The sequence below is a fragment of the Cuculus canorus genome, chromosome 1 (assembly GCF_017976375.1).
Source record: "Cuculus canorus isolate bCucCan1 chromosome 1, bCucCan1.pri, whole genome shotgun sequence".
NCBI classification, from domain to species: Eukaryota; Metazoa; Chordata; class Aves; order Cuculiformes; family Cuculidae; genus Cuculus; species Cuculus canorus.
This window is the reverse complement of record NC_071401.1, coordinates 111,056,101-111,079,300: the sequence shown is the minus strand read 5'-3', so window position 1 is coordinate 111,079,300 and position 23,200 is coordinate 111,056,101. Positions and strand designations below refer to the sequence as shown.

At 42.8% G+C, this 23,200-nt stretch overlaps 2 protein-coding genes across 7 annotated transcripts in view; one reads left to right on the top strand and one right to left on the bottom strand.

Annotated features, from left to right (window-relative positions):
- DCAF6 (DDB1 and CUL4 associated factor 6) overlaps window positions 1-12,378 on the bottom strand; it is a 90,730-nt gene extending 78,352 nt beyond the window's left edge. For 3 of the 6 annotated variants that reach the window (XM_054060388.1, XM_054060402.1, XM_054060411.1), the window contains exon 1: window positions 12,098-12,378. In XM_054060388.1, the coding sequence (XP_053916363.1) occupies window positions 12,098-12,191 (94 nt within the window). In that variant the 5' untranslated portion in view covers window positions 12,192-12,378. The remainder of the gene's footprint in view (window positions 1-12,097) is intronic. The other 3 variants (XM_054060395.1, XM_054060423.1, XM_054060417.1) reach the window with 1 other exon arrangement.
- A 1,029-nt stretch (window positions 12,379-13,407) lies between these two features.
- Window positions 13,408-21,932, top strand: MPC2 (mitochondrial pyruvate carrier 2). Its single transcript, XM_054060775.1, has 5 exons — window positions 13,408-13,597; window positions 17,868-17,908; window positions 19,781-19,865; window positions 20,915-21,026; window positions 21,670-21,932. Exons 1-5 carry the CDS (start codon window positions 13,492-13,494, stop codon window positions 21,716-21,718), a joined length of 393 nt encoding a protein of 130 aa, XP_053916750.1. The 5' UTR covers window positions 13,408-13,491; the 3' UTR covers window positions 21,719-21,932.
- The last annotated feature ends 1,268 nt before the right edge of the window (window positions 21,933-23,200 follow it).

The following is a 23,200-nucleotide window of genomic DNA, read 5'->3' as shown; positions in this document are numbered from 1 at the left end:
AGAACACACTAGCTATACAAGTTTCAGTAAATGTTTAACTTGAGATGCAGACGTGTGGCATCTCATTGTTACAATCCTCTATTAAAAAACATTCAAAAAAAAGTTAGGACTGCACATGCTAACATATGTGATTAGTTATTTATCATTTGATTGCTATTTAACTAAATATTGATTTGAGGGAGGGATTAGATAAGCAAAACTGCAACAGTTAAACAGTTTCCTTATTCCCTCAAGCCAAAAGGGGGTAAGGGAGACAACAGTTAAAATGCTTCACCTCGAAAAACCTTCCTATTTGATAAAGTACTGAACACAATAAGACAACTGAATGGATTGATTCTAGTTTATCTTATCTTTCAAAACTAGAATCACCAGATCCTGAATGAGTGTTTTTAAATAGAACCCAGAACTACTCAAACTGATTTGAAGAAAACACTGTTTCTGCATTTGCTGCTTTTAAAAGCTGAGTAAATTCAGTGAATCTGTGTTCCTTGTACTTCAGCACTGACTTCCACACATTCATTGGTTTGATAAAAAAGCTCAGTAGTAACTAAGTATGATGTTTAAGTCACTTGAATATTTTGTCACTTTCCCATTTTTATCACACTGAAAAATTTAACACAATGATGTTTATCTGGTTTATTAGTAGGCTGCACTCTTTTTTTCACTCTTCAGGTGCATTACCAACTCCTACTGCTATATTTTCTAACAGTCAAATTCTCCACATCAAGGACTCTGCTCTCCCACATGACAAGCATATTCACAATCCTCAGTTCTCACTCACTTCCAATAGCTATCTGTTCCATCCACTTTCCAATGAAGGCAGCCCTCCTGGCTCTCCCTTCAGCTAAGATGATGGAGGAAACCCAGGCTTTAGACAAAACTCCATAGAGTACTTTTTGCTTATAAAATCAGCATCAAGACCTTTGTCAAGTTTTGGGTTTCCACCTCCTAGTACTGTGTACAAGCTCTGTAAGAGCCAGAATCTTCTTTTTTCCCCCTTGACTATGTGCTACCAGATATGGAATAATTTAATTCTGTGAAGATGCTTCAATGTATTATCTATTATATTCAAATAAGGCCTTTTTAAGACAGAGATCAAGCCGTCATCACCAAGATCATCATCATCAGCTTTGAAACCACTAAGGTGAAACTATCAACAAGAATAAAACAAAACAAACAAAAAAACCCCACTACTAAATTTCAAATGGCAATGACGACCACCCTGTAAAGCATTTACATAGCTGAGATTTGGAAAGCTATCAAGCTAACACTCCACCCACCCATTTTAACTCGACATCATACACTAAGTGAAGCCTCAAGTTATTGATAACTGAGCTGAGGGTGGCATATCTTTTTTCGTTTATATTAGGGTAGATACCAGCAGACCATTTACAAGACGACATTTTACGTATCAAAGAAGCACCACTTCTCAGTCATTGAAAATATGACTTTAAATATGGAAAAGCAGGCAAAAGAGAAACTGCAGCTGCTTCCTTCTAACTTGTTTTTTCAAAATGTTCCATCGTGCACTACGTCAAAAAAGTGGCAATGCCTTGCCACTCCTCTCTGGATAATTACCTAACTTTGGTGTTTGGGCACGTATACACAGCTCTAATCTCACTTCAGGGAATAACACCAAAATACCACCAATGTTCCTCACATTCCCCAAGAGTTGTAACACCATTTGGGTAACAATCCTCAGCTTAGGAACTGCAGGTCAGGTGCTTTCTATGCGGCTATTCTGGCAGAGGCACACAACTTTCTTTTGTAAGCGACTTTGTCAGTGCCACTTCAGAACAGATGATAGCAGTCAAGTTTAATGCTTCAAGCACGTAAAACTTTCATATATTTAAAGCTGTACTCCAGAATTTCCCGCTGAAAAAGTACAGATCATATGATGATGAATGTCTAGCTTTACAGTACATTTGTGCTCTACAGAAATATAACTAAACTTTGATCCAAAGTGCCGCCACCCTGGTATGAGATATTAAAAGACAACCCTTATTCAGGAAACCAGTAATAGATCTTGTTTGTCAAATGAACACTCATTTATGTCAAGCTGGCTTCTTCCAAGGCCAAGTCCCTCAGTGCTAGCTTGCTGTGACATTTGGAATGCCCTAGTTTAAAACTGAAACAGAGCCAGCATCTGTTCCCAATGCAGAGCACATGGTATCTTGCACTCCAAGTGCATTTAAAAACTACTTCTGATTTTTCAGGGTAGAATTTACGTATCTCTGAAGCCACACCATGAAGGATGGCAAGTGTAGTTCATCTCTATACAGGTTATTTTGCTGCATTGTCTACATCAAACTCTGCATAGTGATCCAGTGGAACTTTGATCCACAACTCAACACGCTGCTTTTCCAGCAACCATAACTCTCTGTATACCATACAGTAAGCAGGACTATACACAATATGCACTAAATTGTCTTCCATCGAGGTACATTAAAATTCTCGAAGGTGAATTAAAATCTTGAAGAAAATCTCAAAGAAACAGTTACCAACACAAACTGAACAGTCATCAGATCAAGAAAGATTAATTTGAACTCTACCTTCCTCTCGAAGGAATGAAATGAGGCTTCCATTAACTGAAGGCAAAAAGCAATATTATGCAGTGTTGCAAGCTGGAGTAAATAGCATTACTGTAGGTCTGAACATGTTTCTAGAAATGCATTTCTCTGACTTTGAAAAGCTTTAATCTGAAATAGTATGTGGAACAGTAATGCATGGTGATTATTTTCTTATAAAAATAATATTAACACAGTAATAGGCACTTTGGGAAATACACATCAGATCAGGTACTCTGCTTTATTTTCTCAAATACTACTTATCTGCCTAACACCCAACGTTAATTAGGAGCTTTACTTTTCTGCAAGAACAGATGTCTAAGAAGATGAAGCAGGGGTATAATGCTAAACAAGCACAAAAAGCTAAGACTGCTCGCAGCAGAACCATGATCTTCTGTCATCTCCAAGCACTCAGACAAAACGAATACTAGAGCATAGACAATGACTAGCAGAAAGAAAGAAAAAGTTATTGGAATCTGCTCTTAAGAGAAGTACATTCCTAGCAGGCACATCCTCTTATGGCTGAAGATGCATGTGCCCAACATTGCTGCCAGTCCTTGCCATATCTTTAACTGTCCGTCAGAGGTTATTGCTTCTTCAAATCAGCCAGCAGGACTAATCACAGGAACATCCCCCAGCCCACTTTGGCCAAAGGCTCTGGGGCAAACAGCCTACTATTTAAAGTTGTATAAGTGAACTCAATACACAGCTTTAAACAGATTAGGAAGTGATTACATAGAAGCTTACCAGCATATCTAGAGAGACGTCTTCTAGCAAAAAACAGAGGTTTGATTACACCAAAAGTTGGGCTAAAGTAGTAATATGAGTCTTGGTAGTAGATGACTTTTAAGTTAACACTGTGAAATAAGTTGATTTATCATTGGGGAATTAACAGACAAACGACAAAAGCTCACTTTTAAAAGTTATGCTGCCTGCTGCCTTAAACTGTATGTGTTCATCATAGATGACTAAAAAACCCTGTCGTTTAACTCAAGAGAGTCCTTTTTTACTGAAGAGAGTTTTCAAGATGTAACAGAAAAAAAATAAAAAAGGACCCACATTTTTCCCCATTTCCTAGGAAAGAAAAATAATGGGAACACACTATAATAATAACAACAAAGCCATGTAACATAAATGAAGAGGTGGGTTTGTGTAATTGTTTTCTATATTGGCAAAGTTTCAGTAGTTCAACAGAGGTTGAACAAACATCATTAATGGTTCAGAATGCATTCAGTTCACAGGGAAGGGAAGGATGGATCCTCATGATATCTGCTAAGTAGAGAGCAACAGCATTAATGATGCATTCCAATCTCCTGAGGAGAGCCTGCAAATCCTTGAAGAACAAAATGAGGAAAATAAGGGGATATTAAAATTCACTGATGTGACTCAGATTCTGTCTCACAATATTCATGTTCAATATTTAATGATTCAACACATACTAAAGCATTTGGGACATATTTGAATCAGCAACACGCTAAGCCCCAAAGACATGAAAATGCTGAGACTTGCACTTAATCAGTGAAAAATTCCGCTTTGTTTAAAGGCTGGCATACTTAACATCTGATCTTCTTCTTTACTGCTGGGACAGGACTAGCCTCAAGTGTCAACAAGTTCTTGATACGTGATCAGTTATATCCCACTAGACTATTTTGGGGACATTCAAGGATAGGAGATCAGGAATCACAAGCAAAGTCACAACAACTCATAGTACTGCAGTGCAACAACTTAGAAGTGACTAAACACAGATATGCTTAATAGTCTACTCTAATGCAGCTAATGGAAGCAATCCAATTTCAACAAGGCTACAGGGAAAAAAAAAACCTAGCAAATGAAGAGATGTAAAGTGATCTCCTACATCACTGCCTTGTCCTGAAACACAAATCCAGTACACACAGTACACAGCTTGTTTTTGCTGCAAAAGACAGCTTTCATGTATCCAAACTCATTATTACAAGATCAAGGTGCAACTTAACTATAAAGCTGTCTGAAACACTCAGTATCGAGACACAGGCAGTTATTTACAAATCAAATACATTTTTTGTACAAAGAATTTCTTTAAAAGCATGCAATGTAAATTCAATTAAATACTGCAATCAAAAACTGAAAGCTATTTAAAGTACACACAAATCTTTACAGTTTCTAGTTGTTTGCATGAGATTTGAGATGCCAAAGGAAATAAAGCAAATACATTTACATCCCAAGATTGAGTATAATTCAAATAATATAATAATACATGCAAAGCCTTGGGACTACAACACACTTACATACACTCATACTTCTTGGCAAGCATTAACACACATTAGTGTTCAATGCACAGGCATTATACATAAGGTTAATCTCTTAAAAAGTACAAATACATGACATCTGCATAAATCAGCCCATGTTAAGCAAAGCTGACAAAACTGCAGACAACTTTAAAGGCCTCTTGAATTTCTGAAGGACAGAAAATCGACACTCCGAAACAGTTGTACCAATTTTTTATCATATCCTTCTAGCTCCACTTAGGCTAGATGTATCTATATGCAATGCAAGAAATTCCCCTTACATCAATGTTTTTATGTTGTAAGTCAATATACAATAGCAGCTAAAAATTTGGTAATTCAGAAAATCAAAACATCAAAACTCCTTAAGTAAATTCATTGATAACAACATCTGGTCTGCACAGTACTATCAAAAAAAATGGGAAAAACAAACCCCAAAAAACAAGCTTCAGCAAAGCAATCTCATCAAAGAACACAATGACATGATCTGTAAGGGTCTACTGTTTTTCACAAATTGATGTTAGTACATAAAAAACAGAAGTTGTACTCCTACCAGTTCCCAACATCCTAAAAACTAACACTAGAAACCATTCTCTTATTCAGGACAGAGCGACAGAAGGCACCGAGTAATCCTAGGATCCTCCATATCATCTTTTTTAAAAAAAGAAAATATACTAAAGTGATTGTCAACACTTTGTCGCTGAGTAATAGCAAGATGAGACAATGCTGAGGAGACAGAAGCAGTAACACAAACCATAACAATTAAACCACAAAACACATAAGGAAGATGTAACTGAGAAAAGGTCAATGATATTGTTAACTACAAGCAAAGATTCCTGAGACAGGAGCAAAACAAGCTGTCTCATTTATATAGTGCAGTGCTACACAGCTGTACCACTTGCAGGTCCAACTGGCTCCTGCGCCTCTACTTCCATAGCTCAGTTAGTCTACGAGTGAAATAATCCCAAAGATAACAGAAGGCTGATTAGACTGAAATTAAAACTAAGTATTCAGCACTCAAGCACCAGAAATACTCCTCCAACCTTAATCCTGCCTCCCAGCTCACATCTCTTTCTGGTTTTCTAGTATGCACTAAATTATAAACAGCCAGCTTTTCTTTATTTGTAGCCTTGTCCATCTGATTCTGCTATACTACGTTTTCATTTTCCTTTATTGATAGTGTGCTGCTTTCTACAAATTATTCTATTAAAACATTTTAAATGTGTGTCTTCATTATCTCAGCTGGTTTATGTGGAACTAGAAAAGAAAAAAAAACATTCATCTTTACATGCTAGGATCACTGCTAAGATTTTTTTTAAAAAAAAAAAAAAAGTTGTGATAGGAATTGTGCCTTTCTATCCTTTGGGATCAATTTAAATGAGATGGTATCAAGGAATTGGTTTTTGACATAGTCTCTTCATTAAGCTCCTCCAAATTCAACTGGTTATCAACAGGTCTTGATAACACATTGCTCTTTCAATTGCCCATCTGTAATTTTTTTAAGGACTTTATTTGCTAAAACTTGCTATTATTATAAAACACCCAAGACATATCCAGTTAAAGGTAATACCTGACCACTGTAGTCTGTTGCATCTTTTACAATTAAAAAGCAACATTCTTTTTCTGTAATGCTCTTACACATCTTAAACTTTTCTACACAACCACTGAAATTCCAACAACTATACCAGATTTCCTGTCTGATGTACATTAGATTGAGCACATTAAAGATTTTTGGGTTTGTTTCAAAGATGCGTTTTCCTCTAGTTCATTAATTGCACTGTGAACTTCAGTTCTGACTCTATTTCTATCATTTGGAAAACATCACTAATGAGAAATATTTGGAGAGTTCAACTGTATTCTTTCTAAAATCTTCAGTTAGTCTAGTTAGCATTTGGTGTGTGCCAGAACTTATCACTACACAACCGGTTTTTTGGGGCACACGCCCAAGTGCAATGGAAGATGCTGGGCATCTGGAAGCTACGCTGTTTACATTAAAACAGCAATCATTTGTGGCCTTGTAATTAGACAATCAGGTGAATTTATAATGGTTCTTTTTCAAGCAGCAGTTAATTTGCTAGACTTCTAGAAGGAAAACAAAATAAAACACCTCTACTAATTCTGGGCTTCAGCTGCGAGAGATGAGTGCTTTTAATTGATGCTGGAAAAGAAAATTAATGCCAGAGGTTTAGGATATGAAATGCAACAGAGTACCTGAAAATAACTAAACATCAAAAGTATTATGCAAAGAATTAAAGAAAGGCTGATTAAATACCCTGGGACAATCTCCAAGCCTGTAAGAGCAGCAACTACAAAGCTGATAATTTTAAAGCTGTCTGACCCTTCCTTATACTGTATTATTTTCAAAGACCAAGATACCATGTGTTGAAATACAGCTGAGGCAAAAATTAGGGAAAATAATCTCTTTCTAGTTGTTCTCCTTAACATCCAGGTTTCTGTCTCTGCTAGGTTTTGTTTGTTTGTTTGTCCAAGGAAAAACAACAGAGAGAATGGAAGTTTTCAGTATGTTAAGGAATTATTTCCACTCTCACACCCTGTGTATTCTAGGAATAACTAAATGTTCAACAGCAATACCCAATTCTGTCTACAATCAGTGGGCCACTACTAGCTTTATAAACTAATAATTACATTTTCCAGTTTCAAAGCAGAATTTAAACTGGATACTACAGTTTACTACCAATGTTTTGCCATGCAAAAGCACTGTGATGTTTTTAACAACTGAAAACAGTGGGAAACTCAGTTTCCATCCATGATCAAGCAGCAGGACTCGTCCCACTAGCATTCGGATAAGATGATGCCCACACTGAATCAGAGAAAAAAGTCTTACTGACAGCCTCCCCAAGGCTAGGCTGTCTCTGGAGACTTCAGATACAAGCACTGTCTGAAACTGAGACCCATGAATCCACAATGCTGAAGAAAATGTAGCTAACAGATACATTGATAAGACCCACACTTTCCTTCTACCATCACAGCAGGAATTCTTACCAAATTGTAACATCTGGAAGACACATCCCAGGTACATATGTATTGCCCTATCTCCACAATACGTTCCTCTGGAACCCTGTCCAGAGCTGACTAGGTTTCAGAGCAGTTATTTAGAGACGTTGCAAAACCAGAGTTTTGCAAGAACATAAATTCCAAGAGTGAACTCTCTGCATGGGAAGGTATGGTATGATGCACAGATCCTTTCTGAGGCAGCTGTTTTTGAAAGCTGAAGGAGGCTATAAATAGAGTGCCACTTGATTGCCAGTTCGCATGAGACTAAAATACAGAGTAAATAGGAAACACTAGTAAGTTCTCCTTCAATACATAGTCGCCTCCAATATTCCCCATATTTTACATTGCACAATAGCATAACAACACTATTCAAATGAACGGTTCACTATGCAGGTATCGTTCATGCATACATATCTTCCATCCAACACATTGTGTACTGCATTGTTAGTTATGGACTTGCTATGAGGTATCTCATTTGATTTGCTGGCTGAAAAATAGCACTGAGAGACACAAAATCTACTTTTATTTTCTACTGGTATCCATAATAATTTTGACAAATCGATCAAAAAAGACAGTCAAACAAAAACCCCAAGCAAGCAAAAAACAAAACAAGCACATGGGCAATGCCTTGAGTCTCCGAATACTGACTGAAAATGAAATGCTTGACTTGCATTTGGTCTGTCAGACTGTTGCAACAGTATAAAACCAGTATAAATAGGAAAAAAAACCCCTTACTTCACATTCAGACTAGACCAGCAATAACCAACAGTGTCATCCATCTGACTTCACTGTGATCTCAATCTGCGTCTAAATAACCAAGCTCCTACTGAAGTCTGAAAAAGTGCCATATATACACTAAACTGCACATAAAAAGGCACAACAGGCCTGCCGCCTGGTAAATCTGCACACAAGCAGTCACACCTGACTAACAGCAAAACTAGTGGGTCTATTAAGGCCATAAATGCCATTTTGAATACAAGCACCACAGCTCTACAAAACAAGCACACCATGTACTAACTCCCTTCGTTAAAAGCAGAAGTCAGTGAGGACTGAGCAACTCTTGCCACTACCAGTGCAGATCTTAAAATCAATCCCATGGAAGCCTCTCCCAGATCCTATTTCCTTAGGGCTATAAAGCCACTAGACATGTTTAGCTTAAATGAAAAACTGTAACTAGGAGACCTTAACCTAGTGACCAGAGGGACTTTGTTTTTAACTCAAGTTCTGCACATTTTTTTGGAGCAGCATCCAGACAAGAGATCAAATCTTAATACTTCAACTCTCAGAGACACAATCACGTAAAAGCAAAATCAAAAGATCTTACGGTTCCTCTTCAAAATCCACACAACAGAGTCTTAATTTTAACACTGCACTTTTCTGCTCCACCTAAAGCCAGCAAAAAAATAAATAAAGAAAAAATCCTTAACTATGTAATGAGAAGGATACCCATGCTTGATCAGCAAAAGTTAGGACAGTCATAGAATAGTTTGAGTTGGAAGGGACCTTAAAGACCATTCCAATCCCCCTGCCATGGGCAGGGACATGTCCCTCTAGACCAGGCTGCCCAAGGCCCCATCCAATCTGGCCTTGAACACCTCCAGGGACGGGGCAGGCACAGCTTCCCTGGGCAACCTGTGCCAGTGCCTCACCACTTTCATCGTGAAGAAAATCCTCCTTATGCCTAGTCTGAATCTGCCCCTCTCCAGTCTATAACCCATCGCCCCTAGTCCTGTCACTACAAGCTTTTGTAAAAAGTCCCTGTCTAGGCTTCTTGTACTTTCAGGTACTGAAAGTTCGCTTTAAAGGCCTCCTGGAACTTTCTCTTTTCCAGGCTGAACAATCCCAACTCTCTCAGCCTGTCCTCGTATGGGAGGTGCTCCAGCCCTCTAACCAACCTTGTAGCCCTCCTCTGGACGTGTTCCAACAGCTCCATATCCTTCTTATGTTGAGGATTCCAGAACTGGACACAATACTCCAGATGAGTAATCTTTAGCTAAGACTTGGCCAAGCACAGGTGTCAAGATGTAACAAGAGTCAAAAGCAGTTAGAACATTAGTTTTCAACCCTCTTTAATTTTACAATCTCAAATATTTTTCTCCAAATATTTGGGCTTGTATGCATATAGGTGTCATACACACGTACACCCTCTCTATATAATAGGTGGAAACGTGCCAGCATTGGCTTTGCTTTCCTCAGTTACCTTTTGTGGGCTCCTGAGCACTCAGGGACCACAGGCAGAAAATGCCTGAGTTAGACCTGGTAATGTGATACACCACTCAAATTCCAGCAAGAAACCAAATGAAAATCGATACCAGCCACAATCAGAAATGCAAAGGAGGTTAAAAAAAATATGTTTATATATATATATATATAATATAAAATATATATATTGTGAACGAGTTTCACCTCAAGTACTCCACGTTCCAACAGAAAACGCCTAAATTAGACATAGTAACATGATACACCACTTAAATTTCAGCAAGAAACCAAATGAAAACCAATGCCAACAACACCCAGAAATGCATAGGAGGTAAAAAAAAATATGCTTTTACATATATATTATATAAAATACTTATATTGCAAATAAGTTCCACCTCAAGTACTCCACGTTTCGACTCCACGGCAGGAATTACACTGACACACAAACACAAAGGAAGATCAATAAAGCCATCTTCCCTGGAAAGCCACCCTCCTCAGACCAGAGTGTGACTACTCTACATGCAACAGACCCCTGAGACTACACTGCATGCAACAGACCCTTGAGAAAAAAAACGTGCATAAATAGTTATTTTTTCCATATTTCGGGGGGGTGGGGGGGGTGGGGGAGACATGCAGAAGGCTCGCAGCCTGCGCCATTACAAAGAATATCGATAGCTTTTCTACACCTAGGGAATCTCCCTGCAGCCCCGTAAACTGAAACTAACACTATTTTTAACTCCTGGCACTTGGAAAGCGACAATAAGGAGCCCGGCGATCGCGAGGGAGGGCAGCACGGAGTCGAAGGAGCAGCTGATGTGCAGAACCCCCCCTCCCCATCCCCCGGCGGCTCTGCCAACACAAAGACACGCCAAATACCCCGGCACCTAACGCGTCCCGGCGGCTGCCAAAGCCCAGGGACAGCACTCCGGCATCTGGGAGCTCTGCTAGCAATCTCTGTTATGGTTTCTTAGCAATCTTTGCTATCAATCCTTCTAGGGGCTCAGTGCCGGTGCACCCCGAGCCTGCTCAGCGCCCAGCTTCCAAAGCCCGGGAATAGCTCAGAGAACACGCTGGCATTTGGGTGTTTCGTTGGCAGTCTCTGGGCTCTGTTAACATTGTTATTTGTTAGCGATCTTTGCTATTTGTTAGCAATCCTCATAGCGCCTCAGTGCCGGTGAATCCCGAGCCTGCCCAGCTTCCGAAACGCAGGAAGAGCACGGGGAGGAACACCCTGGCATTTAGGTACATTGTTACCAATCTTTATTATCATTTGTTAGACATCGCGTATAATTTGCTAGCAATCTTTGTAGGGACTCAGTACCGGTGAATCCCGAACCTGCTCAGCATCCAGCTCCCAAAGCCCAGAAAGAGCAGGGAGAACAGCCTGGCATTTAGGTACATCGTTAGCAATCTGGTATTATCATTTGCTAGCAATCTTTATTATCATTCACTATCAATCTTTACTATCTTTACTAGCAATCTTTATTATCATTTACTAGCAATCCTCACAGAAGCTCAGTGCCGGTGAATCCCGAGCCTGTTCAGCATCCGGCTTCCAAAGCCCAGGAAGAGCACGGAGAACACGCTGGCACTGGGTGTTTGGCTGGGATTTGTTAAGGCTGTTAGGCGTTAGCAATCCTTGTAAGGGCTCAGTGCCGGCGAATCCCGAGCTCGCTCAGCCCAAGGCACTAAACCCGCGGCTCCCGTTCTATTTCGAGCCGCCGACGCCCAACTTCCCCGCCGGATCCCTCCCTCGTGCAACAGTTCCCTCCGGGAGAGGGGAGAGAAGAGGAAGAGGGGCGGGTAGCGCACCGAGGAAGCCGAGGGCTCTGCCGTGCCCCGCAGCCCCGGGGGATCGGGGGATAAAAGGGGGAGGCCCACGCGAAACTTGGGAGCCGGGACAGCCCGGGCGAGATGGGAAGCGGGAGTGGGCGGGGGAAGCCGAGCTCAACCGGGGGGAAGCGGGAGCAGCGGGCACCCCCACGTGTGCACGGGGGATACTCCTCACAGAGGATGGGGTGGGTGAGAAGTGCTCCGCGCCGCCCCCGCCCTTACCCAGGTAGTGCCTTCGCAGCAGGCCGGGTTCCTCCAGCCCCAGGCTCCGCTTCCGCACGTCCCACAGCAGGTGGGGGCAGTGCCCGCGTGACATGGCCCCCACGCGCCGAGCGGGGCAGGAGAGGGACGGAGAGAGAGGAGGAGGCGGCGGCCGCTCCGCGCGACCACCATGGGAAACCGCCGGCTCCCACCGAGAGGCACCGACAGGCAGAGACGGAGGAAGGAAACGAGCCGAGCGGCGGCGGCGCCTTTGCGCCACGCCCCCACGTGGCGCCCCGCCCACCGTGCGTAGCGACACGCCCCCACTCGGAGCCACGCCCACCAGGCACCACGCCCACGTGCATAGCGCCACGCCCCGCAATAGACCACGCCCACCAGACATCACGGCCCGGCCCCTTCCACCGCGCGTAGAGACACGCCCCAGTGGAGGTCATGCCTACCGCGAGGCCACGCCCATCGTGAGGCCACGCCCCCCGGGCGCCGCGCCCCTCTCAAAATGCGTTGCGATAAGCCCCACGTGGAGCCCCGCCACCAAGAGGCCACGCCTACCAGGTGCCGCCGTCCACCCACCGTGCGTGCCAACATGCACCTCGTTTGAGCACCGCCCACCATGAGCCCACGCCCACCGTGACGCTCCCGCCCACCATGCGCCCCGTCCCCAGGAATTACGCCCGGCCCGCCACGCCCCGTGACGTTACGCCCACTAACACCACGCCACAGGCGCACTCGGCCCATGGCGCCAGGCCACTATTAAGGCGAGAGGGGCTAACGGTGCCCCCGCAGCCCCTTCCTTCCCCTCCCCGAATGCGGTGGAAACGAGAGATGACGATGACACGCCCGGCGTTCCAGCCAAGAGATGAAGCCACGAGGCGGCCATCTTGGGTTTGGGCACATGGTGGCAGCCCAGAGTTTTCCCCGCGCCGCCCATCTCGGGCGGGAGAGCGAAGCTTCGCGGGCGGCCGCCTTTGAGCCAGGCGCTCGCGCGTTTCCCGAACACGCGCCACACGCCCCACTCCGAGCCGCGCTAGCGCCAGCTCTCCCCATCAGGCCGGGCCAAGGCGCCCTGACCAATAGCGCTCCGCGAGCTGCCCCGCCCCTACCGGCAACGCCAATCAGCGCAGGAGCAGCACCACTCACCCCGCCTCCGGGCGGGTTCGCCAATCAGCGCTCAGGAATGGCATGGCCTCGCCCCGCCCCTGTTCGGATCCGCCAGTCAGCGCGCAGAACCAGTGCCACTCGCTCTGCCCCTTCCCGTGTTAGCCAATCAGCGCTGAGGCGTGACCCCGCCCCGTCCTGCTCCGCCAATCAACGTACAGGATCGGCGTGGGGGGCGCTGGAAGGGCGGCGGTCGTGCAGAGGCTGCCGGCGTCCGTGTCACCGCTGTCCCCGCCACCATGGCGGCCACCGCCGCGGGGCTCCGCGCCTCCTATCACCGCCTGCTCGACCGCATTGAGCTCTTGCTGCCGCCGCGGTTCCGGCCCTTCTACAACCACCCGGCAGGTAGCGCGGCGGGTGCGGGGCTGGCGGGGTCACCTTGGCCCTCGCTGGCTGGGGGCGCTGGGCAGCCCCTCTAACTAGGGGAGCCCGGCAGCGCCCGCTCTTGGGAATCCCAGGCGGCGGGCATCCGTCTCTCTGCTCTTGGGATCCCTCTGTTACAAAATACGGAATGTTTTTTATTTGAAGCAGAGTTAACTTCATCCAAGTAGTTGTATATTTTGGGGAGTTAGACAGGCTGTCCCTCTGCCAGCATGCTTTCTTTCAAGCAGTGTTTTTCCAGACGCTGTTCAATCTTTGGAGATGATAACACTCTGCGTTCAGTGTGGTTTGTGCTGAATAGATACCTCTGCCCCTGCCATCCCCTCTGTCTGCAGCCTTTCCCCACTTCCAATGCGAGGGCAGGCACAGCTGCTCCAGAGCTCCAGGTCAGCAAGAGACTGGACTGCTGTGAAGTTTCATAATACCATTAAAACGAGACCTTGGAAAGTAACAGAAGATGCATAAGAATTCTGTGAGAATTGATCCTTCTGCTTGTGAGCAGGCAGTGTGCCCCGTCCCAGCTCCCATCGCTGCAGATTATGGATGGAGATTGCTCCCTCGCCTTGCCCAGCCCTGATAAAGGCTGCTTGCATTCTAAAACTCCAAACTGAGTCTTAGAGAGTTTATTTGCTGGCATTTTGGGTATTACTGGCAACTCGTGCCCTTTGGGAATCCTGGTTGCTGGGCAGCAGCGGGATTCAAGGAATCGCCCCTATGTTCCTGGAATCCTGGCAACTCATGCCCTTTGTGAATGCCCTGTGGGACCTGAAAGGGCCCTTGTGGGAACGGAAGGACTTTGGTTTCCCTGAGATGAGCTACCCTTACCTGACCTAGAGCCTGCCTTTCCTTGAGCAAACGTGTGTGTTACTAGGGAGAAACCTCTTGTAAAACTATTTGCTTCAGTGCCACTGAGGTGATGTTTGTTGTGTAAACAATTTGCCTAGGGTAGTTAAGAAGAGTGCTCGATAAAATCCTAAAATTCCATAGGCTGCTTTTCTCACTGTTTTGTTTCAGCGTTGTAGGCATGCTTGACTCTTCACCTACCTGGCATATGTACTGTGAAAATGGACTTTAGTTTTCAGTCAGTTGTTCCATCCTCCTGTGATGGTCCTCTCTTGAAATGAAAGTTGTGGCTTTAAAGAAATCAGAATTAACGAGTGAAAAATGGAGACACCAAAGTGATAGGTACTGAATTTGCTAGACTAGTGTAAATATTTTAAAAGTAATATTTTTTTTTTTTGTGTAAAGTCTCAGCATGTCCAGCACTTTCATTGTAAACCTGCCCAGCCTTTGAGCCTCATATTCATCCTGTGTAAAATGTGATGGCTTCTAATTGCTTCTATCGAATACAAGGCACGGCATGCACTGGGAACATCTATGTTCATTCTTCATAAGAACCATAGTACTAATTGAAAAAGGCTTTGGATGTTCTCTTGCAGTGCTTTTTGCTTCACAGAACTTTAGTTCACCATCAAAATGCTGAAATCAATAAAAAATAAACCAGTTTTTAAGGACTGTATATATGCATCCATTTCTGCCTTAACCCATACTTATGATGTGAGAAAAGCCACAGAGCAAGCAGGTATTGAAACTGAACCTTTGCCACTTCTATTTCAGCTTTGAATGTCTTGAGGGTGAGTTTGTGACAAAATTATGCAATAGATGTCACTCTGCCAAAAAAAAAAAAAAAGTAGGTTAAAAATGAAAGGCTCGTGTTTTATCCCCGGTGATATCTAAGTTTCTAGTCTACTTTAGGAATATTAGTGTCATCATCATGAAATTATAAATCACTTGTCAGAAATGAGGAACAATGCTTACTTCTTTCCTGGCATAAAGAAAGCTTTGAGTAAAGTAATTGGTGCCGATCTGAAAAGCTGGGTTTTTTGCTGGCATTGCACAGAGCGAGGCTGCTGGAGGACAGCAAAGGGCCTGCAGTACAGCACACCAATGACCCAGGCTGCCACAGAGCAGGGAGCATCACGTTTGGCAGCCAAGGGGAAGCGTGGGCTGAGCTTGTACTCCCTCTCTTTTGGCCTCTTTGGTTCTTCTTGCCTATTTGAACTAGAGGCAAAATTAAACAGGACAAAGACTTCTTACACTTAATAGAAGCCTTAAATTCTATAAACTGGCCACACATATTATTAGTCCAAATTAGTCTCTGGTATACCCATGTGCTCTGTTTTGCTGCTGTCAAATACATCCTTGAAAAGTTTCAGGTGTCTGGATCTGGGAAGGGTTCACCTGGCTGGGTACTTACTTGAGTGTCTCCAGGACAGGTGTTCCGCTTAAGGAGTTTGATGGGCTTCCCTTATAAGAATCTTGGCTTGGTACGATACTTGTTTTCAATTGTTGCTTACTTTTGTAGTCAGCAATTTCAGATCATCGAGTTATCTGTTATTAATAAAAATTAATGTCAGTCATCTTGAAAACTTTACTAGCTGCTTAGGGAACATCAATTTAATTATTTAGACTGACTTTACATCCTCTGGTGTTACAAATCTGAATTTATGTTTTAGAAGAAAATAGATGGTAGTAATTAAAACTCCTTCTGTGGGACATCTGTAAGAAGAGCTGTATTCGCAGCCTGATACTGACATACTAAGTAGCTGCTTAAGAGAACAGCAGCTGAAGTTTATATATTTAAAGGATGAACATGGAACTGTATTCAACACCGTTATGCAGTTTTAGTGGCTGCACAATCCCAAGCATCCTAAAGAAACACCTGTGTAGTTAGAAACATTCAGTTATCCAAGCAAAAAGTAGTGTGGTAGAAGCTATTGACTATGGTTGGAAACTTGATCACTGTCATGAGCAACGTAAGGTCTAAAAGGCTTTATGCAAAGCTGCCAAGCCAGTTTTTGGTGCTTTCTGTGCTGCAATTGCCCTGCCCTTTGATAGGACTTAGTTGGCTTTAGGGTGACGGAGCAACTGATATTTGTAACAGTTATAGTCTTATCCCCAGAATTCTGAGTTGCTTCACAGGTGCTTGCTGTAGAAACCTGATGGTTATTTTTTCTCAAGTCATAGTTTTAAACTTGAGGGTGCTTAAAACAGAGAGTATGAATAGTTACTGCAAGGCTTTTTTAAAGCTGAATTGTTACTGAAAAGTTAGCTCACATAAAAAACAAGCGGGCAAAGTCCTAGTGTTTATCATTTGTATTTGAAAACTTTACTCGTAATATGTAACATATTATGGTGAAAACTTGGCTTCATCTTGCATGTTATCAAAATGCTGAGCAGCGGCCTAGTGAGTCCTAAACCTTAATATGTTTTTATGCATTGGGAACCAATGTCCTGACTGTCTCCCAGTGTGGCAGGTTGATACTTTGGATTGTGGTCTCTCTTTAAAGACTTGGAACAGCAGTCCTAGATTAATGATTTCTGGCACGGTTGGCAGCCTGCGTGATGTAGCACTGTACTTTGTTTTAACCAACCAGTTGCTGTTTTAGCACTGCTGTAAGATACGTGTATTTGTGAGAGAGGTGTTTTCCCTGTTGACTTTCCTCCCTTCTGTAGATTTCATCCTCTTCCCCTATAATCCTCCTTTGTCTACTGGTAGATATTGGGGTGTAGGGTTGTTTGTGTGGGAAGCATCATTTCTGCTAGAAAGATGTGGTTATTCAGGTATGCAGATTAAAGGTGAATGAGGACACTCTCCTTGTGACATTTCCTGCTACTTATGTCTGCGATTTATACTCTTTACGTAACCATGTAATGCTGATGTGCAGCATGTTTTCTGTGGCATCAAGTGATGGGCTGTGATTTGGGAAGGGGTGACTGACTTGTTACAGTACCTGTAATAAAAAATTTTGAGGGTTTTGCTTACAAGATTCAGTTCACACAAATTTCAAATACTAATTCTGTTAGTCCAGCTGTAGAGTAGCTTTTAATCATTATGTAAAAAACATCTTCATTCTTCCTAGGACTTATCCTAACTTTTCATTATAAATGCATTTTGCCTGCTCTAGTGTCCTTGTTCGTTTAAAAATGGAAATACAAAAATCCTACTCATCTGTTGCAGAAAAGGGTGGACTGGTTACACAAGTGAAGTTTGTTGCACTGAGCTGATGAACTATGAGTGTTAAGTGATAGATCTTATACAGTGGTAGGAACTCTGCTAACATACAGAATTCATTATTTAAAAAAAAACAACCAACCCAAAACTTCCTGTGGCTGTTAAGCCAGCTACATCTCGTTGAATAATTTCTTTTCTTTTCCCCTTCTCTTCCCTCAGGTCCCAAAACAGTGTTTTTCTGGGCACCTATTATGAAATGGGTGAGTATGATATGCCAGTTGGTGTCTGGATGTCAAAGGGCAATCTGCAGCAACCTGTTGTGCAAGCAGTACTTTTCCAGCAGATATCTGAGCCTACAGAGAGATATAATACCAAGGCTCTAATTTTTAATACATGAGGAAGAACAAAAATTAGCCTTAATAACACACAGCACAACATACAGGCAGTACTGCAAGGGAGGAATGCTTTGTGGAAAAATTGTACTTTTCACTGAAAGTTTCACAAAAGCTTTTTCTTGTGAAACAGTGACTGTTGCTCAAGGTAGGCATGAGCTGGCACGTAATTAAAAACTCTTAAAGCATGTATTTCTTATGGACTGAATTTGAAGAGTATCTTAGGGAAGCCCATTCCTAAGCCTCCTGGTTTGAAGGCAGCTTAAAGCGCGTCAGAGTGCAAGGTAATCTTGAGAAAAGAAAAAGAAAAAAGGCAACTGCTGTTTCAGGTGTCAGCAGCTCTCTGCTTCTTGCGTAGTTCTGCTTCCCACTCGATTACACGCCTTGGCTGTGTTTGTGCACAGGTGAAATATGTGCCGCCTCCTGATTCATGCTGCTCCTCCTAATTGCTGTATTGGTACAGATAAAATAAATTCCCCTCATAAAGCTGCTTGATCTCTTTGTTTGATAACAGGCAGGGATATATCCTGCTCTTCCTATTGCCAGCTGGTTCGTAAATTTGCCACCGTGAATCCCAGCTTTTTATAGGCCACAGGCTATGCGTTATGCCCTGAGCTGTGGCTGGCTTTCTTTGTCAGTCTAAACTGAAGCTGCAGTAACTTGTGGCTAACCTTCCCCTTTTTCAGAGGCTTTCCCAGGAAAAATGCTCTTGAACCTGAGCATACAGGCAACTCTTTTGGGCAGGCTGGTGTCAACTGCTGCTGCGTCTGAATGTATGCAGGTGGTTTTGCTTTTGTGAACACACAAGAAGATCTCTCTAAGCTCACAGTGCTCTTCTTCACAGAGAAGTTAAAATCACTTTCCCCCTACGTGGCAAAGGCACGTTTGCTGCAGTTACCACATGTGCTGAAAGTCTGCACCTCCACAGCACCACTACAGAAACATCAGTCCCATAAGTGAGGCAGCACACAGAAGTCTCAGCCTTGGAAAACTGATTTCTTGATTGGAGCCAAAGGAGGTGTTAGTGGCAGTCAGTGAATTAAAAGTGTTAGGACTCTTATTTATGGGATTTGGGGTTTGGGGTGGGGTTTTTTTTGGAGGGGGAGGTTGTAGGGTGCAAACTGTAAAATGAACATGAAATTGTATTTCCAGTAGAGGGCAATAACACAACAAAACAAATCAAGCAGTGTGTTTGCTAGTAATGTTGTGAAGTAGATCAGCCAAGCTATTCCTCACTTCACCTGGAAGTTTTCTACTTTTACTGAAATTGTATGAAAAAAAAGCAGCACTTTTGCCTTCTCAGATGAAGCTGAGTTAGGCCTTTATGGTGTCACACCTACATCTTTACCAACAAAATCTTAGCCTGAGTTTTAGGAAGAAGGGCCTTATTTAGATAGGCTTCTACTTATTCAATGAAAACCAGTTCTTTTTCTCAGCTTTTTCTCAATCAGCTGTGCTTAAATTAACCTTGTTGTTAAACTAATATAAAACTGCCACTGCCTAGGTCCTTATTGCTAGCCAGTTGTATCCCCTCTAACTGTTCTTATTCCTACCGTAAGGGACTAGAAGTAGATGGTGTCTCTGAGAGTCTAATTACTCCACTCATGTAAGGCATCCCATCTCCTGCATGTTGCATATGGATAAGCATTTAGCTGTGAAGGAGCTTCCCCTTGTAAAGCATTTGATCTGTTACAGGAGGTACCAGTACGGGTGTGGTGCTCACTGAATTTCTCTTTGCAGGGTTTGGTATGTGCTGGAATGGCTGACATGGCCAGACCAGCAGAAAAGCTGAGCACAGCGCAGTCTGCAGTACTAATGGCTACAGGTAAAGCCAAAGTTACTCCATGCTTTTACACAGCACCTGCGCTAAAACTGTATATGCTTCTTTCCGAATCCTCTATCAGTACTAATCTACTTCTATAGAAAAGGCTTAACTGTAATATGCTAGCTCTCACTACTGCTGCTGCATGGTAATTTTAGGAGAGACCTGTACCTGTTATTAAATTTGTAAGAGTTCTGTGATTATATAACTGTTTTCAATGTGTCTTAATTTTGAGCTGTCCAGAGCAATTTGTTATGAGTTAGGATATGAGCTTCATCCCTTAAGTTACAATGAGACCATTTATTCCACTGAGTGACCTGTTTTGCTTCAGGACAAGTAATTTTGAAATCAGTCCAGGATATAGTGACTTTTTTAGAACAGACTTTAAAGGATTAAACAATGGTAGCGTAATTATACTAACATGACTGGAAAGAATTTCCACATGCTAAAAGAACTTGGAAGCAGTGGTACGTACACTGCTGCCTGCTGTGAATTCTCACACTGGCAGAAACAGTATTCCATGTTCAGGTTGTTCTACCAAATCTAGTCAGGGCTGGGACTTGTGGCAGCTAAAGCTGAAAGCCAAAATTACAGCTGGCTTCTCCAGACTTCATTTTGATATCTGACGCAGTGCTGTGCATGTCGTGTTATATATAAACCATTCTTGACTGGTAAGATTCTCTTATCTCTAAACTGGTGCACGAAGCTGGATATACTGCAGGGATATACTACAGCAAAATGCCACTACCCTGCAACTGTGCTGGAGAACTGAGAATTTAGGCTGCTGTAGAGTACAGAGGTTCTTTGATATTAAGACTATGATTGGCCGTATTGTCTTTGGGAAAACATAATATATAACCATAGTTGTCCCACTGGCACTTGATGCAGTTCTAACTGAGAAATGGCTAGTTATGAGTGGTTGTCTAACATGAAGTAGTTGTAAAACTTGTTTACTTAAACTGGCCCATGATTCTGTCTCCAAACTTAGGGGAATGTCTGAATATTTCTCTTTAAAGATTGAATTTCTTTAAACTTTCCCTTTCATTCAACAGGCCTTATTTGGTCAAGGTACTCTCTAGTCATTATTCCTAAAAACTGGAGTCTGTTTGCTGTGAACTTCTTTGTTGGCTGTGCTGGTGGCTCTCAACTCTTCCGAATATGGAGGTATGTATTAAGAAGGGCTATTCCACCTACTATAACTAAGTGTTTACTCCACCTAATCTTAACCAGGAATTTATAAATTCTGCCAGCCTCAATCTCGGTGTAACAGGCAAGAGGAACTGAATAATTAAACATTGCAGAATTTTTTTGCTACACGGTTAGCTTTCCAGTTGAGTGGGAGTGCAGCTTTAATTATTTTCAGTATAGTTAGAGCACCTTTTAAGGAATGCTCTATGTAAGCTGTATTTTCTTGCTCTATGGCATTCTTTAAAAGCTGTAGGTCTGACTGACAAAGGGTCTAGACTTTCTCCTCCTCATAAGCTTTGAACTGTCAACTTTCAAGGTTAAGTCATGTCTCAAAAGGTTCTTAAACAGAGCAGTTTGGGGGTTTTGGGGGGTTTTATTTATTTATTTATTTATTAATTCTTGATGGAAAATTGAGTCCTCTGGCTCCCATGCTGGCCAGGAATGAGGCGAAATTAGCAACTCATTTGGAACTTCTCACATGAACTGAACTATGCTATGCTGAGTTTCCACCCTCAAGTCTGTTTTAATTTTAAACCTGCTGAAAAGGTTGTTAGGAAGATACTATTATTGTAACTGACTTTCTGTTCTTAGTCTGTGCTCTTTTTTGTTTTCCCTATAGGTATAATCAGGAGCTAAAAGCAAAACAACAAGAGCAGCTGCAGCAATGAGATGCTTAACCCAACAGGTCAAATCCAACAACGCACAAACCCTCCCCCATGGGACCTAGCTTCACTTAATTTTAACCTTTTTTCCTCTGAGAAAATGAAAGAGGAAATTTAAATGTCTAGAGAGCAAGTGTTTTTCTAAGTGCAAATAACGAAGTATCACCATGCATTTAGATAAAGTGCAGCCTTTTAAACTGAAGTAAAATTGTATGTCTTTTATTGTCTCTTTAAAAGAATCTGATTGTGGATTGTGCCTTGAATGAGTTGCGGGGCCCCACCTTACCTGACCCTGCTGAACCGTCGGGGAGTGACATGGTACTGGGGACAGTCAGCCAGAGTCTCGGACTGAAGTGATCTTCTTTCATGTCACAGAACTGTGTGGGGTTTTACCATATTTTCCATAACCAACAACAGTAACATCTGCATTTCATTCCCTGATGCTCTTCCCTGGTAGTGTAAAGGCAGTCTTTTCAGCTTCAGCTGATTATGTCTTCATGTGTTTCCCAGCCACTACTGTCTTTATGAAGAAGTGGGCAAACTAGTATGTGCCACTGATGTTTTAGCTCCTGTTATCCTTTACAACTAGAGGCAGAAGATGGTGCATTTAAGTACCTGGATCTTGGGAATGTGAAAAATAAACAGCCAAGACTTCTCGTAGTCACCTTCTACCCCCTCCTTAAGTACATACAGATGTTCTGTGACGGTGTGCACTTGGGAAATGTACCTGTCAGTTCTCCAAAGCTTTGGGGGGCAGTGGTATGTCTGTGAATAAGTGCTGAAGCCCTCCCTGAAGGTCCATATCTCTTCCTACTTACTCTCTTGTGGAGGAAAAACGTGCCACTGTGAAATAGCTGCTGAGCAAAGGCTTTACGTTACACTGCAAGAGCTCATCTGTTAAGGAGAATTAAAAGGTAATTGTGCACAAAGCATGGCATCATCCACCAAAGCTAGAAGTCAGCACCAGAGCTCAGGAATTTATATTCAGGTGAAAAAGATAACCGTGAAACAGACTAGCTGCTTCAGGATTCACCTTTCAGGTAAATGAAAGCCTTGAAATATGGGAGTTTTGCAAAGTCCCATTAGTAAGTTTCTTTCCACCCTTACTTTCCCCCAGTCCCATTTGAGCTATCACTTCAGCATAGCAAGGGTGGAAAGGAAACCATGCCCTAGTTAAAAGAGCTACAGCACCTTGTTGTGGCACTGATGTCATCTTTCACCCTATGTATAATGTTATATTATCCAGTGCAGAGTATTTGTGTAGGATAGTTTAAGGAAAGCATTTCCCGTTCTTGCAAGACATGCACCTGATGGCCTGTCAGCTCCCCCTTCTCAGAGTCTGCCCTGCCATGAAGCTGCATCCTCTCCTATGTGTATTCTGCTACCGTTCTACTTGGCGTTTCTTCATTCTCCTACCTGAAGCGGTAATACAGGGGATCAGCTCAAACGGTGAACTCTCCAGCTGTGGTGTTTGCTGAGCTGGCAGAC

What these genes read in the sequence shown, in the direction of transcription:
- MPC2 (XM_054060775.1), top strand. Translation starts at nt 13,492, where the DNA reads ATGGCGGCCACCGCCGCGGGGCTCCGCGCCTCCTATCACCGCCTGCTC. An exon ending in GGGCACCTATTATGAAATGG is followed by an intron (nt 17,909 to 19,780) that starts GTGAGTATGATA and finishes TTCTCTTTGCAG; the next exon opens with GGTTTGGTATGTGCTGGAAT. An exon ending in TGCAGTACTAATGGCTACAG is followed by an intron (nt 19,866 to 20,914) that starts GTAAAGCCAAAG and finishes TTCATTCAACAG; the next exon opens with GCCTTATTTGGTCAAGGTAC.